General features: G+C 39.4%; 2 protein-coding genes across 9 annotated transcripts in view; one reads left to right on the plus strand and one right to left on the minus strand.

Moving 5' to 3' along the window:
* veph1 (ventricular zone expressed PH domain-containing 1) overlaps positions 1-8,705 on the minus strand; it is a 92,039-nt gene extending 83,334 nt beyond the window's left edge. For all 3 annotated transcript variants that reach the window (XR_004331294.1, XM_032511560.1, XM_032511571.1), the window contains exon 1: positions 8,520-8,705. The gene's annotated coding sequence lies outside the window, so the exon portion shown is untranslated. The remainder of the gene's footprint in view (positions 1-8,519) is intronic.
* A 1,013-nt stretch (positions 8,706-9,718) lies between these two features.
* On the plus strand, positions 9,719-17,638 carry LOC116686595 (lysosomal amino acid transporter 1 homolog). Of its 6 annotated transcripts, none has more exons than XM_032511639.1 (9): positions 9,719-9,782; positions 10,170-10,202; positions 10,296-10,571; positions 10,719-10,848; positions 11,387-11,474; positions 11,946-12,055; positions 12,274-12,375; positions 14,539-14,724; positions 14,892-15,146. In XM_032511639.1, exons 3-9 carry the CDS (start codon positions 10,369-10,371, stop codon positions 15,006-15,008), a joined length of 936 nt encoding a protein of 311 aa, XP_032367530.1. In that variant the 5' UTR covers positions 9,719-9,782; positions 10,170-10,202; positions 10,296-10,368; the 3' UTR covers positions 15,009-15,146. The 6 variants fall into 6 exon arrangements, with proteins under 6 accessions (XP_032367530.1, XP_032367524.1, XP_032367519.1 ...); XM_032511633.1 differs by having other exon boundaries at positions 9,729-9,901; positions 10,293-10,571; XM_032511628.1 differs by having other exon boundaries at positions 9,729-9,901.
* The last annotated feature ends 186 nt before the right edge of the window (positions 17,639-17,824 follow it).

Raw genomic sequence — 17,824 nt, forward strand, 5'->3', positions numbered from 1 at the left:
ACTCCCCCTCTCTCTCTCCCCTTTCATATCTTCAACTGTCCTGTCAAATTAAAGGCCCAAAAAATAATCTTAAAAAAAAAAAAAAATTAATGTGAAAATTGGCCGGAATTCTCCTTTAACACAATTACTCTTTGACTTTCGGAAAAGATGTTGCAATTATTGAACTTAAAAAACAGTTTTTAAAAAAGTTAAACAAATGAACAGTGATAACTTGAGAACTGTGAAAATTCCCTAAATACATTTTTACTCAATTATTCAGTTTTTGTGATCATTAGGAACTGAAATCGTAATCGCGATTAAAATTTGTGATTAATTGCAAAGCCCTAATGTAAATGAGAATTGACACCACTATAATGTATATATAATATCACTATTACATATGAAGCTACCACCAGCAGCCAGTTAGCTTAGTTTAGGATACAGACTGTTAACAGGGGTAAACCTATCTATCAACCATCTATCATAACTCTCAGAAAGAAAGCAAAAACCACATATCCCTAAATATAACTATTGCTGGTGGCGCTTTGCTTTCAAACAGGCGTCATGTGAAAATGACATTCAACAACAATGTGAGAATTATCTTAAAAATATCTGCTCAAGCACTCAAGCACTACTGTCCTCCCACGTTCATCCCTCCTACAGATTTCTCTCTGTCTGTTTTCTTCTTTCTACAGGTGCAGCAAGTGTAAGTAAATATGTTAATGTTATGAACTAACTGACTCCTTGGTAATGTGTGACATATCTGCAACAAAATCATACATACTTACAAAACTATGCGTGTGAAAGGGCAGTGGAGACACACACACACACACACGCACGTACGCATGCATGCATGCACTCTGGGAATGTGTGACTACAGTTTACAGTTCACAGAGGTGTTTGCTTAAACTGTGCAGCCTCAGTGACATTTTCGGTGACCGTCTGTGGATGAAGCTGTATTGTTTATCCATACATTGTGGTGGGCTCAAAGTTTTTTGTTATATTATTAATATGCTTTTCAGTATTTATTACAATACAATAGTTCATAATATCAGAAGTTCAATGAGAATAAAGAGTCCTTTGCCTTGAAATATTCTCAACAGAGTCGGAGTTGTGGGTATTCAGAGCCACTATGTTAACCATTATCACTGTTTCTGTAAACCTCAATTAAACATTAAACACTACAAGGGGCACGGAAAGGGCAGTGGACACACACACACACACACACACAATCTATCTAGGCTTGTTTATATCTCTGACTATCTATGCTGCATATCTGTCCTCACAAAAACATAAAGTAGCCTGTTTCTTGCCTCCTTTCAGAGGATGAGCAGCTAAGCATATGTATCTGTGTCATTGTCTGCTTGCTGCACCAGCTTTTCTCTACAATCAGACGTCATCTCACACCATTTCTCTGAAAGTCACATTGGAGCAATCCCAAGTTAGACCAAAGGAAGGCACGAAGCAGAGCACTTAGGAGACCGCTGTCTCCCCTGCCAAGCCGCTGATGGCCATGGAAACACGGCTATTGCCAGGATACCACATCAGGAATTCGTTTTGGTCCGAGCCAAGCTTCTGGGACCAAAACAACAAAACAACCATAAACACCGAGCAGAGCGATTTATCTGTCACACACAGATAGAGTCACACACACACACCTACAGTATTATCCTTTTTGTGTAGAGCAACAATCAGAGCGATTTCTGTGCATGGTTGGAAGTACAGTATGTGTTGAGGGGTAGCTGTCTAAGAAAGAAAGAGAGCAACAAGATAAGAAGAGGCAGGGGAGAGAGATGGAGATCAGAGCGATACAATAGAGAAAAGAAAACAACAAAAGAAACACCAGTAAAAGAGGAGGAATGACATTTGGACACATACCCAAAGAGAAAGAGAAAGGCAGAGAGCAGCAGAGGAGCTGACAGAGACAGAGAACCAGAGAAAGAGAAAGCCAGAGGTGGATAATGTTTCGGTGTCCTGAATTCCCTGTTTAACCTGCAGACATCTCACATACTGAGCTTCCATTATTCTATCTGAATGCCTCACCAGAACTCTCTCTCTCTCTCTCTCACAGACACACACACACACACGCCATCCTCTCTCTTTCCTCAGTAGTAAACTGTTGGGTTTATTTACTGTATCCATTCCTGCTCCTGCCTGCGTGCATGCAAGTGTGTGTGTGTGTGTGTGTGTGTGTGTGTGTGTGTGTGTGTGGGTGTGTGTAAAAGCAGGAAAAAATGGGCCTAAGGAATTTAGTTCTAAGCAATCAGCCAGTTTCTATTAATCACCCAGCTACGGGTCAGAAAGCTCAGGAATGCAGCCTTACACCACACACACACACACACACACACACCCACACACACACACACACACACACACACACACACACACACACACACACACACACACACACACACACACACACACACGTGCAGTGGTTTGTGTCCACCTGTATTTAAATGTTTCACAATTAACTGAACAGCACATTTGAGTTGCGGTTTTCATCCTTCTGCAAATACATACATTCTTCCCATGAAACTCGATTGGATGTAAAGCTCTAGCAGGCACGTATTGCAGGGGAGTTGTGAGTGGGCCACCGGGGGGAGGGGTGACAGGGCAGTGTTTCCCACAGGTTGAGAATTTACTTGTGGTGCTGGTTGGCACAGGATGTGACGGAGTGGCATGTGATGTCTGGTTTCAGTAATAAACTAGTCAAACAAAGGTTTATTAACTATTTATTGAAAACAATAACTACAATATTAACAGATAATTTAGAAAGAAATAAGTAAACAAATTAGAAGATACAGATGAAGTGTAGCTTATGATGTGCTTGTCAATTAAATCCGATTGGTTTGTCATAAATCTTGTGGTTCAGTAGATAAAATACCTGATTACCCTGAGCCCAAATGTAAGGCTATATTTATTAACAACTTAGCCAAAAAACCATAGCCTACTATGATTAAAACAAAAAGTAACATATTACTCTAAAACCCAACACTGTGCGCACGGCATGTCTCCTCCTAACTCCTGTCAAATCATATAACAATAAGGCAACCAAAGATAATTATTGTTCATTTTTTTATGTTATAGATGATTGTTTATTTTTTAAAGTGTTATGACCCCAATGCACACACTGTTTTGTACTATACAATTACTGTAACAGTATATTATATAAATTCTGTTCAGTGTCAGACACTTTTTCTTCTTTGCTTTTGTTAATAATTTAAGTTGAAGGGATGTTTGAGGTGGGTTTTTTTTTTATGTCAGCCAAGCCAACTGAAAATATCCTGCGCTAATAAACTAAGCAGAGAAGTTGCTGTCCGTGAAAAGCGAGGTTTATTTCAGCGTAAAACGCTGTATAATTGTATAAAGTTTTAATCCAATGAGGTTGGCTTATTTCTATGTTGAGCAGCCTCTTCATGAAGCTGATAAAATAATATACCATTGATGCAAACCAACAGGAATCCTTGCTATTTCTGCTCTATTGTATTTATGTTTTATGTGGGTAGGGCCCCCATATTAGTTTTTGAATAGGCCCCCAGATGCTTAAGGCTGCCGCTGCCGTTACATGTGTCCTGTTGCACTCATTAAGTACTCATCTGAATATATATCTATCATTCAAAAACTCTAGATTGTAGTTTAAAACTTGTACAGCCAACTTAACTTTTGTTGTGTTTTATTTGGGCTTGAGTCTATAATTACAGTTTACGGGTATGGGCACGGAGACAAAGAACGTGAACAGGCTCGGTTAGCGGTTAGCTCTAGTTAGCTCCAGTTAACTATGAGATACACCGGTAACACAACAAATGTATACAAGCATATGACGTTCTTTTTCTAACTTCGTTCAGTGTTTCACTATGGGAATCGCCTCGGCGTGACCAACCCCTTTCATGTCTTCAGCTGTCCTGTCAAATAATGGCCTAAAAATGCCCCAAAAATAATCTTTAAATACTTAAAGGTCATGGAAATCCATTAAAATATGGCAATTTGATGATGAATCCACCTAATCATTAAAAAGTATCGGTATTGGGTGCCAAGACAGCTCAGTTGATAGAGCGAGCTCCCATATATAGAGGATTACTCCTCTCTCTCCCTCCCTTTTCACGTATTTAGCTGTCCTGTTAAATAAAGGTCTAAAAAGCCCAAAAAAATTATCTTTAAAAGAAATCTGAATTGTATCGGTGATACTAGTCTTGCATTTACTTAGTTTACTATCAATACCAAATATTGCAGTATCGCACACCACTAGCTAGGCTACTACCAGCCCCTGAGCCTGAAGTGAATCATTGGCAGGCCGTTGGTCTGTATGCACTATAAATATACATCGTAGATTGAACAAAAAAAGTAGTTTGGATTTTATCAACCTAGGCTCAGTTTACCTGGGCGGGGCGCCCATGTAGAACCTACTGTATGTATGGGAAACACAGAAGGAGGTAAGCGCGGGGGGAAGTGAAAGGGTTCAGGGCTATGTGAGGACATTGTGACTGAAGGGCCTCTCTCTCTCTTTCCGCCACCACTGCCACTAGTGTCTTTATTCAGCGCTCTGAGGGAGTGAGAGAGAAAACACTGGCTCTTTTGTTTGACCTTTAAGACAGACTTCCCTCCCAGTCTCTCTCACTCGCTCTCTCTCTGCTCAGTCGGCCCTTTCCTTCTGTTTAATGTGCACCTGCTTGGCCTGCAAGACATCTCTCACTCTCTCACACACACACACACACACACACACACACACACACACACACACACACACACACCACAACACACACACAAACACACACACACACACACACACACACACAAATACTTTAGAAAAAGAGATGTGTGACGTGGAGGACTGTTTCCTCGACATTACTGGCTGTTTCTATCAGACTGAGTATTTCTTTCTGTCTTTATTTATGCACATAATTTTTTGTAGATTTGACAGTGGGTGGGTGGGGGAGGGGGCAGCTTTCCACCGTGCTTGAAAGCTGCTTTTCAAAGAACCATTTGAAGTTCCTCATCTTACACCATTAAGACAATTCTGCAGTCAGGAAAAATTTGACAAGACATCCTCTAGAGTTTCACTGAGTATGTTTGCTCTTATTGGGGCTAGGTGAGATTATATACGGCAAAAGTGTTTGGGGATGTATGTGTTTTGCCTTTTTGTTACAGTAACTATACTATAAAGATGGCATCTTAATGTGTTGTAGCAGGGGTCTTCAACGTTTTCCAGGCCAAGGACCCCCAAACTGATGGCGAGATGGAGCGGGGACCCCCTAATTATATATATTGTATACAATTGTGTTATATCAAACTGGTCCTATAGTGCCATGTGTGCATTGATGACTGAAAGACATCTTCTGCCTCCATTTATCTGTTTACTACAGTGTGTTGAATTCATGTTAATGTGTATTTAAAGACATTTCAATTAGTGGAAAAATGCGGGGGGGGGGGGAATATAAAAAAAGTCTAATCAACCAAAACTTTCGTGACCCCCATGCAGTACATCCGCGGACCCCCTAGGGGTCGCGGAACCCCTGTTGAAGACCCCTGTGTTATAGCATTAACTTTTTTGTTTTGTTCATTTTTTATAATATGCAAACAAGAGAGTGTTGGGAAAGTTGGAAGGAATCCTGAGAAAGGAGGCCTGATACATTAAGTTTGAGCCGGTGTCTTCAGTAAAACGTCCTTATGACTTGCTTCTCCATTAAAAGTACACATAAATTAAAAGAAAAGTGCACACACAAATGGCTTGCTTCTTAAACAGCCACAGTGAGCCATAAGCATGTACAAGTTCATTTCATGTTATAATTATTTCATAATTATTTCAATTAATTCATTAATTACTTGATTATCAAAATAGTCGCAAGGTTATATTTCTGCCAAACGACTTATTGTTATTTAGCACCAATCTGATCAACTATCTGCTGGATTGAGTGCATCCGGACCATACCTGCACTAACATGTCCCAAAATTAGTATCTGTCTTCTGACAACAACTAAAAACAATTCATATTTTATGCCAAGAGGTACGACATACTATATTATGACTTTTTATCAATTTTTCAACATGCTACACTGTGACTTGTTGTCAACGTACTATGCTATGACTGTCAAAATATGCCATACAGTATCTCCTGTCATATCTTCCAGTCACATACTGAGCAGGAATCCACAGTCCATACTAACGGTATGGTTAAAGCTGGTTCGTGTTGGTAGATATTCCCTATAATTGGGCCAAGCAGTTATGTAACTGATGAATTTTATGAATAAGTCACAAAGAAGAGATTCTCTGAGGGACTTGTCTGGAATTAGGTCCACACTGCCGCAGAGAGCTCAGTCAAGACTTCTTGAAACAATCTAACTTTCTCTCTGGAAAACGCTCACTGTGGACCTGAGAAGAGAAAGCAGAACCAGACCACAGAAACACTTAATGTGACACTTGGATGTCACACTGCCGACAGCGGAAAAAGAAGATATGTTATGAATACCAAAGTGATACGTTAACAACGGTTTAATGTGCATTTGTGGCCTTTTCTGGGTTTCTGTTATGATTTGACATTATAAATACAATTGAATTGAATTGTTTCCTGTTGAAAGACTTATCGATTCAACGTTCCAGATCTATTTGACTAAGTAGTGCTATTACTGAAACACTGGTATGTGAATGAGACATAATATATAGAGGATTTCTTTATAAACAATCAGCTTAAACCCAGATTGGTCACACAAAATTATATTTTGGGACCCCCACTGTGCTGGATCCTGTGCGTGTGTGAGTGTGTGTGTGTGTCAGACAGCGGAAGAAAATTAAAAAAAAAGATCCCCTTCTAATAGGAGGTTCCTATATATGAAATGGTGTGTGTGTCTGTAGGCATGTGTATGTGTCAAATGGCATTGAATCCAACCTAAATCGTGGTGGTGGTGGTGGTGGTGGGGGGGGGGGGGGGGGGGGGGGGGGGGGGGGGGGGGGGGGGGGGGGGTCCTCTTTGTTTGGTTTGGCTCTGCTGCGCTGAGACTCACGACTGCTGAGAGGATTTCCATAGCAGAGAGGAGAAGTGCTGGTTGGAATAGTGCATTACCACCACACTCAGCCAACTAACATACACAAGCATTTTCTAAACCATTCATTATGCATTACTCCCCCGCTGCCTTCTGCAGCCCGAACTCAGAGGGAACAGAAGCATGTTCTAGGTTTCAGCATATACAGGTCTTTAAGTAATAAATTCAGTACATTAAATATTAAGACCTATAATAGTGAGCTGCTTTCAAATATCCTCAATAAGTTTTTTTACTATGTTTCTAAGTATGAAATCTTTTCATAACTTGCATCCTCCACATTATTTAGATTTCCTGCTTCCAGAGTGAGTATGTGGATTTTGCCTACAGTGCATTACAGCTTTTACTTGCTAGGTGCATATGGAAAACATTGTCCTCCTAATACATTTATTAAGTTTCTATAAATATAACCCAATTTTCTCTTTAGAGGAAAATCACCTAATCAGCACAAGGAAATGCAAAGATGACAAAGTCACGTGATGGATCACATGTAAGACATGCAATCCGGTGTACATTATGATAAACATGCTCTAAATGACTTTATTGAATTTAATACAATAGTATTTCATTTGGCCTTTGCAGTCAGGGGAGAAGCAAGTGAACGTATAAGAGCAAGAGTGTGCATCCAAGTATCTGTCCTGCCTTGTAATAAATTGTAATAAATAAGTGTCCACCATAAATAAAAATATGAATGAATGCCCTGCAGGCTGCTGTTTGAATGAAGTAGTAGACAACAGTTTGTGTTCAGTAAATGGATTTCGCAATGTAGGTGAAAAGAAAACTTGCATGAATGAATGCATGGAAAAAAATCAGGACATTGTCCTTTCTTCCTGGGACATCAACATCTGTCTGTGACCTTGAGGAGTGCCCTTCCCCCTTGAACAGAGCATTAAGAGAAGCAGCTAAATGTGAGTAATGCCACTGAACTCGCCTTTCAAGCTCTCACAGCAGATTCCTCTGTATTTACACAGAAACAACGAGAATGATAAAGAGAGAGAGAGAGAGAGAGAGAGAGAGAGAGAGAGAGAGAGAGATGGGGTGAGAGCAAGAGAGAGAGAGACTACACGAAAGTAAAGCAGGTGTAAAATAGGCTAACTACTCTAGGATAGCCCACCAACATGTTTCCAGCGAAACCTAAAACTATTCACTACAGTATAGCATAGCAAGTATTTAACCCGTAATTGCATTTAGTGCCTATGGCGACAACCCACGAAAACACCTCTTCAATCCACCTGCCTGCTCCCCTGTGTATTAGCCTGTAGGCTATTTAGGAAGTAAATGTAGCCTATTTAACGCACGATGATTAGGGGAGACTGTGGCACATCGGTGCTTTAAACCCCGGTTTCACCTCATCCAGGCAACTTTCCCGACATCAAGGAATGTGGGTGGCATTCATGCCTTTAGCTCGGCAACCCGTTTCTGACTCTAATGACAGAATGCCGTGCAACAGGAAAAACAAAAAGCTGATTCAATTCCTAACACCTACGGTATGCTATTCGGACAGCTTACCTGCTCCGTGCAGGGAGAGGACGCATGGGCACTGACAGCAGAGCTTCGTTTAGTATCTCCAAACATTGGTCCGAAGCGGCACATAGCAACACAAATTACTCCTGCACAGCTTCAAGTTCCCCCACAGAGCAAGCCTTGCATTTATCTTCGGCCACCATTGGAAAGCGCGCCATCGTGCGGCCGAGGAGGGCTCGCGACGCAACAGGTGGATGGAGGGCGGGGCAGTTTGGGGTGCTGCCGTAAAGTGCCCTGGAGAATTATAGTACCATCTGGTCTTCCATTCAGTTAATGGTATTGTGTTTTGTGAAACCTTTAAAAGATACACATTTGATCTCTGACAAGTTAATCAAAATATTCTTCACATGTTTATAGTTTCTGTAACTATCCTGTGGCACCAGTTGTATGTTAACTGAAAAGCGTTGCTCTTGTTTTTGCCAACTAATATGGTACTTGAAATTAGACTCTAATCATGTCGCCAGTTTACAAGAAGCATTCAAAGGCAGCATGGTCCCACTGAGAACAGGACAGATGAAGCCCAGTGATTTCATTGCTGCATTCCAAACCAAAGTTGTCAATAATCCATTTTACCAGCTTAGACATAGCTGTTTATTGTTTGCTTGAGTGCCGTAATGATTCTACTGGTCGCAACTATGCATATGTATTACAGAGGAAAAGATAATGGCCATTCATAGGCTTCATAGTTCATTTAAAATTAATAATACAAAAATCTAATGGAGGAATGCTCATAAAAAATGTAGACATAGTTTTCACCAGTTTGGGGTGTAGCCGAGTAAAAGCGTGAATTAATTGTATTTGTTTATTTATCTATCTGATATTGGATGTGAAGATGGAAAATGTGTCCAGTTTCCTTCACGATAAAAGCACAATAATGTTCCTTAAGGGGCTACTTAAAAATCAAAAGTTATGTATTGTTTCTTTTTTCGCTCGCAAAGGGCCACTGCAATAATGATGGATAAACCTTTTAAATCTCTATTTTACATGTGGCAACCCTGTTCATGGTGCTACTGCATGGAATTACATCCTGTTTGTACAGTTATGTACCTAGGCTAGGCCTATGAGTAAAAAGACATTACAGTTTATAAGAAAACATTATTAATTACAAGTAAATCATGAGATGTTTCCGTGTTATCCATTCGCTCATCAGTAACCGTAAGGATATTATTTTGAAAATTCTCACCGGATGTTGTATTGTGATGTTGCCTATTTGGGACTGGGGACCACCAGCGATGGATAAGCTAGGAGGTAATCTATAATGTTCTTCAAAGGCTATACACATCGCTTACAGAAACGTGTAAGGATGTGGGAAAAGTTAACTAAGACCCATAAACAGTCTGCACTATTTACCGACTTCATTTGGTCAGGTGAGCGGTTACCGAAGCTAATTTTAGCCATCTTTGTGTGTTAGCATTTCATCCCCAAGTCTATGCAAATGAGCCTCAACAATGACAGTGTCTAAAGAAAATACAAATTAAGCTAAAATGTGCCCTAATTAAGCAACATCACAAATATGGAATGATGTCGTGAACTATAAGTGTAAATATTATTTGGGATTAACTTTAAAGCACTTGCAACACTTCTCACTTCAGTGCCTGATCCAGATTTCATTGTTGGTTGATTTTTCTCTTGCAGACTCGTCACATGACAGAACAAGTATTTTATGAGGTAGGTAGGCTAGGTGTGTCAGACCTGCTTTTATTAGTTGTGGTGTTTTTTTTTGTCAGAATAAATACACATATACTCACAATGTCGAAGCAGCGCTAACAGCAGGAAGACGGATCCTGCAGCTGAGGAGCAGGTATAGCCCGGCGGACAGAACCGGCCTCTCTCCATGGCCACGGCGCGCTTCCCCGGGAAGGGTGTGGACGTGGCGGCCGCCAACTGGACAGCTCCAGCGCTGGGCCGCCCGGTGTGTGTCAACGGGACGCCGTGGATCCTTTACCTTCTGGAGGAGTGTGTGGAGAATGTGTGGGAGTACTGCAGCGTGGTAATAGGACTCGTATCCATGTTCTGTTTTCTGCTGTCTACTCTGCCGTAAGTAGCATAACGACTGATGTTTACCATTCTAAACGAAGTGTTACCTTTTAAGGTGAAACTCAGTAAACTGGCTAAAAGTGGCTGTGATTTGTGGTTATGCAATTCTATCCATCCATCCATCCATTCCTCCATCCATCCATCTAGGCAGGTCTATGAGGCCTATCGGAACGGCAAAGTGGAGGAGGGCATGTCTTTTGGCTTTCTTTTCTTTCTCTTCAGTGGAGACTTGACCAGCTTTGCAGGCTGCTACCTCACCAGCCAGCTACCTATTCAGGTAAACACACATACTCACTCATCCTCAGTGTGTGTCTGTTCTGTGAAATACATCATAGTGTTCTTAGCCCCTCGAAGATTTCCGTTGTAGTACTATATTTAATTTCATTTCTTGTCACTGAAGTTGGTGACTTATTACATTTCCGACAAGTCATGCTCAGGCCTTCTTTTTGCTGCAGGCGTTAGGACATATCTGTGTTTGTACTGCTAACTGTATTTGAAACTGTCAAAATGTAAGATATTTAAAAAATAAAAAAGGATAAAAATACCTTCAAAACCATGTAGTGGTTTAACTTTTACCAGTTTGTCAGCATCTTTAGATGAACATTTCAAAGGCACACAAGATTCCTGGGGTTTTGAATTTTGACCTTTGACCTGAATTGTTTAGGGACTCACTGTACCAACCTCTTTCCTATCCTTCATAGCCCTGTCTCTATAGTGGGAACTATTCTCGTCATAACCAACAAATGTTATGAGTTTAGTTGCAAAATCAATTTCTTAAATTGAATTTCTTTTTTTTCCCCATGTCGTCCTGTCAGGTAGTCACAGTGGTGTTCTACATCTTCACAGACCTGATCCTCATCTCACAGTTTATCTACTATAAGATCAAAAACAACTCCAGCAGAAGTAAGCCCTGACATTGTCTCCTGCTATTGATTTCCAATGGAGCTGGCATGTGATGCCTGTGTGAGTCATTCAACCAAATCATGACCCTCTAGATGAATTAAAAGCATAACTGAGGATGGAAGTTTTTCCTGCTGTTGACTCAATACAATTTTTAATTTGAACTCTCTGATAGCCAGCCACCTGCTGACTTCATAGATGACAGGGACAGTTCCATTTGTAATGGACTTATGAGTAGTTACCAAAGAAGCCAAAAGTGCATGACTGCCTAATGACTCATGGCAAAACAAATCCAAGACTACACACATCTCTTATAATTTCACTGATAAAAAAAATGATACATGTCTGTTGCACTTGTCTAGTGTAAAACAATAGGTAAAGACACTAAAGGAATGTTAAGTGATTGTCATCCTATAATTGCCCGTGTGTGTGTGTGTGTGTGTGTGTCTTAACTGTCTTTTCTTTTTCTTTTAGAAAGCCCTGTGTTGAAGTGGCTGTGCTTCATGTGGTGTGGCGCTGCTACCCTAGTTCTCCTGGCTTTACCCAAACTCATCATTGACAACAGTTCAACTTTAGACACCCAGGTGGGTAGATTTTGTGCAGTGTACTGTATATATTTTCGTCCATGTGTTTTCTCCCCCCAGTATTTTCAGGTTTATTTGACACACATTAATTCACTTCTTCCTGTAAGTTTGTAATTGTACTGTCTCTTGTGTAGTTGTAGTTCTGTGTTTCTGTATGTAGTAACATTTTCCCACTTTCACCCCTCTCTCTCTCTTTCTCTCTGTCCTCATCATGCCAGAGTCCAACTACCTCTAATTCAGTAGAAATCACTGGCTATATATGTGGATACCTGGCATCCATCTTCTACCTCTGCTCCCGTTTTCCCCAGCTCTATAAAAATGTAAGTGGCAATTTCTTGGTGGGATTTAGTTGAGATTTGGAGTTTGTTTGGTTTGCTTCATGTGAGCAGTGGCATCTTGATGGAAAATCTTAGACAGCTTTCTCAGGGTCTCATCCCAGGGGGTCCATCAGAAAACTGTACTTGTAATATGCCAGTTAATCATTAACAGGGACTGTTGGTGTGTTTGAAAAAGGAGGTGGGATTTATTTGTTTGTGTGTCAAAATAAGAACCAGACGTCAAAGACAATGGTGCTGTTGTGCTGGAGAAACATCCTGGCTCGACTCTAGCCATTGGATGGGATCGTCTCGGTATGTTGCTAGTGCCAGAGAAACTTCTGGGCACAAACACACACTTTCCCTGACTATTGTAAATCATTTCAGTCAGATTTAGTGCTGGGCGGTATACCGGTTTAAAGTGTATACCAGTATTAATTTCCCGTATGACATGAATTTTTCATGTACTGTAATAATGGCCACGGAGCCTGCTGCAGCACTGGTTAAACTGCGACTGAATGGACAAAGGGAGCCCTGCATACCCTTCTCACTCATGGTAGTAACTTTATAACACAACAATTAATAACCCACAACTAACTCTCTTTCACAGGATAAAACACTATAGCACACAACAAATTGTGACATTAACAATTTTTAACACTAATAATTGTAGAACGGCATGTTGGGTAACATTTTAGCTGCTAGCTCCAGTCACTGATGACATTAAAAGAACAGAGGAGAAAGATAGAGGGTGGAGAAAGACCAACGTTACACCAGAACAACGTGTGTCCAAGAGAGGAGCCGTCGGTTGGTCAGAGTTTTTTGTTTAAAAAATCCGACACAAGTTAGCCTTTGGACCTGCTCAAGACCTGTCACTTCAAGCATGCAGCGGAGCCAATTTTTGAATATAATAAAAATCCACCCACGGCCCTGCTCCAGACTGTTGAGAAAAATAGTTTAGAGCAATAATTAACACACTAGATTTAAGATGTCTTGCATCACTGAAATACTTTTGCCAAACTTCTAACATTATTCAAACACCGGAGGCTAACAGCGGAGCTACGTTTCGTCGCCCACTTTTTCTACAACAACCTAACTTAAGTTAATCTTAAATTACAACTATTTTATTTTGAAAGGATAAAACTGTTAGTTATTGGTATGTATGGACATTTATCTAATTTAACTTTATTTTACTAATTTGCAGTTTGCACAATAAAATAGTTTAGATTCTGTAACTGTTTCATAAATTCTCCTTCCTGTAACATTATTGTATAATGTTGCGGAGACAAGCCAACCCTTTAGTAATTAAAGCTTTTAGTAAACATGACATAACGTGTTTGTTTTTTTCAGCATAAAGCCCAAAACATGTTCATCATATTATTTCTATTGGCAAGTAACTCCTCCAGTTTGGTGAAACAAAAAAAAAGAAAAAGAAATATGACTATTATTGATGATAACCTTCAGTATTTTACTCTGGAACACTTGCTGGTTCCAGAGTAATGTTTGGGTCCAGTCCATGTAGTTTTTACAGAGCACTCACATTTCAGTATTTCACACTTTTAGGGACAGATTGAACTCAGTAGCCACACCAGAGTACAAAACACCATTATTCAGTCAAGGTTAACATGTTTCTTTGGTTTCACACTATTTTATGTATGCTCTCAGAAGTGATGATTGTATTTCAGCTACACTGACAGAACAACCATCCTTCCTGTTGTTTGGGCTGAATGACCCTGTTGTTAGGTACTGCATTTAGAATAAACTCAAAATCCGTGTAATCTGTTCTTGATGTCCGGTGCCACCCACAGACAATACAGTAGTACATAGTAGAATTAATTCATAGTTGGTTATCATCCCTTTAGGGGATTTGTTGATGTCATTAAAAAGATAAAATTCTTTAATCTTGTTACAGTCGTCTGTAAAATGTTTGAAGCAAAAGTACACAGAAAGCGAATGTTGTTGTTGCTTGTGGTAAACATATAGTACCATACCTTTTCCTCTGACTGGGTTTTCACATGAACACGCTAAGAGATAAAGCTCCAGTGAGAACATAGTGGTAAAGTATAGAAGAAGTGATGCCCATTGTAAATATGAATTATACCTACAAGTCCAGTGCAGGTCCTGCTGTTTGGTTGATTAACAAAATAATGTGAACTCTATTAATTCTAGTTCCAGCGTCAGTCTACAGAGGGCACCTCTTACCTTTTGTTTGCCCTGGCAATGATGGGCAATGGGACATATGGGTTGAGCGTCATCGTGGTCCTGCCTGCACTGAAGGGCTCCAAACAGACCTTCATCCTCAAACATCTGGCCTGGCTCATCGGCAGCCTGGGTGTCCTCATACTTGACTTCTTTGTATCCTTTACATCACAGGTTCAGCCACAAGTTGATTGTACACAGTCAGTCATATGTTCTGATAATACGTGTATGTAGAAAAACTTCTGTTATAAGGTTTAATTGTCCCTAATTCCATAATGAAGTTGAACTCTTCTATGTTTCTGTTTAAGCCTTGACTTAGTCAGGTCACTGCCCAGTTCATTGTGTACAGGAAAAACAACTCCGCTAAAAGCAGCACACTACTCAGTGTCCCAGAAGTGGAGCCTCTACTGTGCGAGGAAGTGGAACTGTCACTGTTATAGGACACAAAATGGACAGCGAAATGGACCACGCAGTCAAGAATGGACCGCTCAGTCCACGTTTTGTTTTGTAAACATTCTGTGGTTATTGACTTACTCATAACAACTTTAGAGAACAAGGACATTTTAGAAGCATTGTAGAAGGTACCAGCAGCCATGTTGTAATACCAGCAAGCAGTTCCAGTCCACCTTGACAGTCTGATTTTCTGCTGTTAAGAGGACAAACACGATCAACTCTTGTATGGTTTACTGTGGTAATAGGGCAGGAAAAGCTACAGTAAATATCTGGTCAATACATTTTTCACACACGGGAATCAAGTCTTTAGTGTCCTCTATAGAGGACATTTGCTTTCACAATCTGTACACAAGCAAACACTCCAAGCCAACAAAAACACCACAAGTCTGTTACAGTGCGCCCAGGTTATGTAAGGCAGTAATGGCTAAGGGCACAAAACTCCTCCGAAAGCAAGTTTTTTTGCAGAGTAGTCTGTAGCTGCAGCCATGTGTCAATGTTTCTCTATAGGTAGGCGAGTTACGATCGATTACATGTTTTTTATTGGTTATAAATACTATAATTCTTTTTACACATTTCCTGAGCTTTCTTGATTTTTGTTTTTGATGGAAAAACTGTATTTTTATTGGCCATTGGGGACCATACACACCTAGAGGAGGAAGCTTGATGCCAGACAGCGCTTTACAAATGCAAGCTTTATGAAAGAAAATGAAGTGCCTGTTATATTTACACATTTTTGACAGGGTAAATACTGCTGTAGAGGATTGCAATATTATACTAGGATGCATGGTATGGGATTTAGGTTTTCTTGCTTGGTTTGGTATTTGAGTGCCATTAATTGCAGAGTTTGAATGAGTATGGTAACAGACTTACCAACACAACTGTTTTTTTTTTTTCCTGGTTGTTGAACTATGGATTCACTGTGGCTAACAGGCAATTCTCATGAGCTAAACATCAGAACCCAGACTCCTAGTTTGTATGGCATAAAATAGCCAGGATGTGAAGGTCTGAACGGGGCCGGCCTACACCTGAATAATTTTCATTTCTATTTCAAAGAGATGTAGCATTTCTCTGCTTTCTTTGTCAAAGCTCTCTGCTGGCCAAGAGAAACACGTTGTTTGTGCCTTTTTTAAATGAAATTTAGTACTAATAAGGAATGCACTGACTATTCATTTTAGAACTCAATTATTTTTAAATTAAATAAAGTTAGATTTTGTAACTATTTACAGTGATTTATTCAAGCCACTGTTTTTCATGGGGAAGGCAGTGAAATACTTTTTTCTTTTTTACCTTCTCATACTGCAATACAATTTGATTTGGGTCTGTGTTGTGAGCAGTATTAACAATTGTAAATGATGAAGGCCACTTTTGTAACCTCTTCATGACATTCAAAAACATTCATTAAAGATGACATGACTGTTCAATAATATATTTTCAGATGGATCTAAGAATATGAACATTAATGGGATGTTATTGAAGACTTGTTGAAGTAATGAGGCTCACATTTACATTTAATATGTGCTTTTACTCTACTCTGTCATGTCTATTTAAAGCAGAGAAGATGCTCTTGTCAAGTCAAATGTAAAACACTTTTTTCTTATTATTTTGTACCGTTGTTCACATAGCAACAGAAAAGAAATGGATGACAACAAACCAGAGGGAAAATATAGAACAAATCTGAACAGAACAAATCTAAAAGTCTTGTTGATGACGAACACTTCAAGTTATTGGACATTCATTTAGATCACTAGCAAAACTAACCGCTCATCAATGTTGTGCCATATGTTACACAGTTTGTGTGGTGCTGAACCTCTTTGTCACCTCTTTGTAACTTAGGTGCTGTACTTGCAGAGATCTTCACATTTCTCTACCTCGTTATAGTGTGGATTTTATTTCTCCCAGTGTGCAGAAAGAGCTGGCTTGCACACCTTCCATATAACAATGAAAATAAGTAAAACTCATTTGGTAGCATCCAAATGACAATGTTTATAAAAAAAAAAAAAACTAAGCAAAACTTTAAGTTTAATCATAGCATTAAGCATATGTTGGTCATTATCATCACAATACTATGAACAACATGACTGGCTTTTTTTTCTATTCTAAGCCAGTCAGCTGATGCAATAATGTGGAGTTATGTAGATATTGGGGGATTTCTTCTAACTTTGTTTACTGAGAAGGAAATTTATTTGTAAATATATGCAATTAGAGTATAAAAACACCAATGAATTGCGTTTTTGCAAATTATTTTTGTAATGCACGATTCATACTTGATTCCTTTTCAATTCCTTTTACATTCGTCTGATATACTTTTTCAATCTAGCACAATAAAATTACGATTTAATGTATATATTATTACTGAATATTGTAGAACATGTGGTATTTTTAAGACTGTATTTTTTTCTTTAATGGTCACTGTATTGCGATGATGTATTTATTTTCTTTAAGCATAACATTCTTTTATATCAGATAAACTGTACATGGCCAAGTATATAGTATTTTAAAGCTCTGTGTCATGTTTATGTTCTGATATTATTATTATGTAAAACCGCTATATGTATGATGATAACTATGTATATTAAGACCTGAATAAACGGCAATATATAGTAGGCCTATATCCTCAGTCAAGGTATTTGTCTGTTTGTTTTGATGTAAAGGAAAAGAAATAGAGGGACACATTTCTTTAATAACCAGATATATATATATATATATATATGTATATATATTTATAATTAAATGGATGTTAATCATTTGTCACATTATGAATGCAGACTCTTCCCCACCCCCCACCCCCCCACACACACACACA

The sequence above is a fragment of the Etheostoma spectabile genome, chromosome 3 (assembly GCF_008692095.1).
Source record: "Etheostoma spectabile isolate EspeVRDwgs_2016 chromosome 3, UIUC_Espe_1.0, whole genome shotgun sequence".
In the NCBI taxonomy this organism is placed as follows: Eukaryota; Metazoa; Chordata; class Actinopteri; order Perciformes; family Percidae; genus Etheostoma; species Etheostoma spectabile.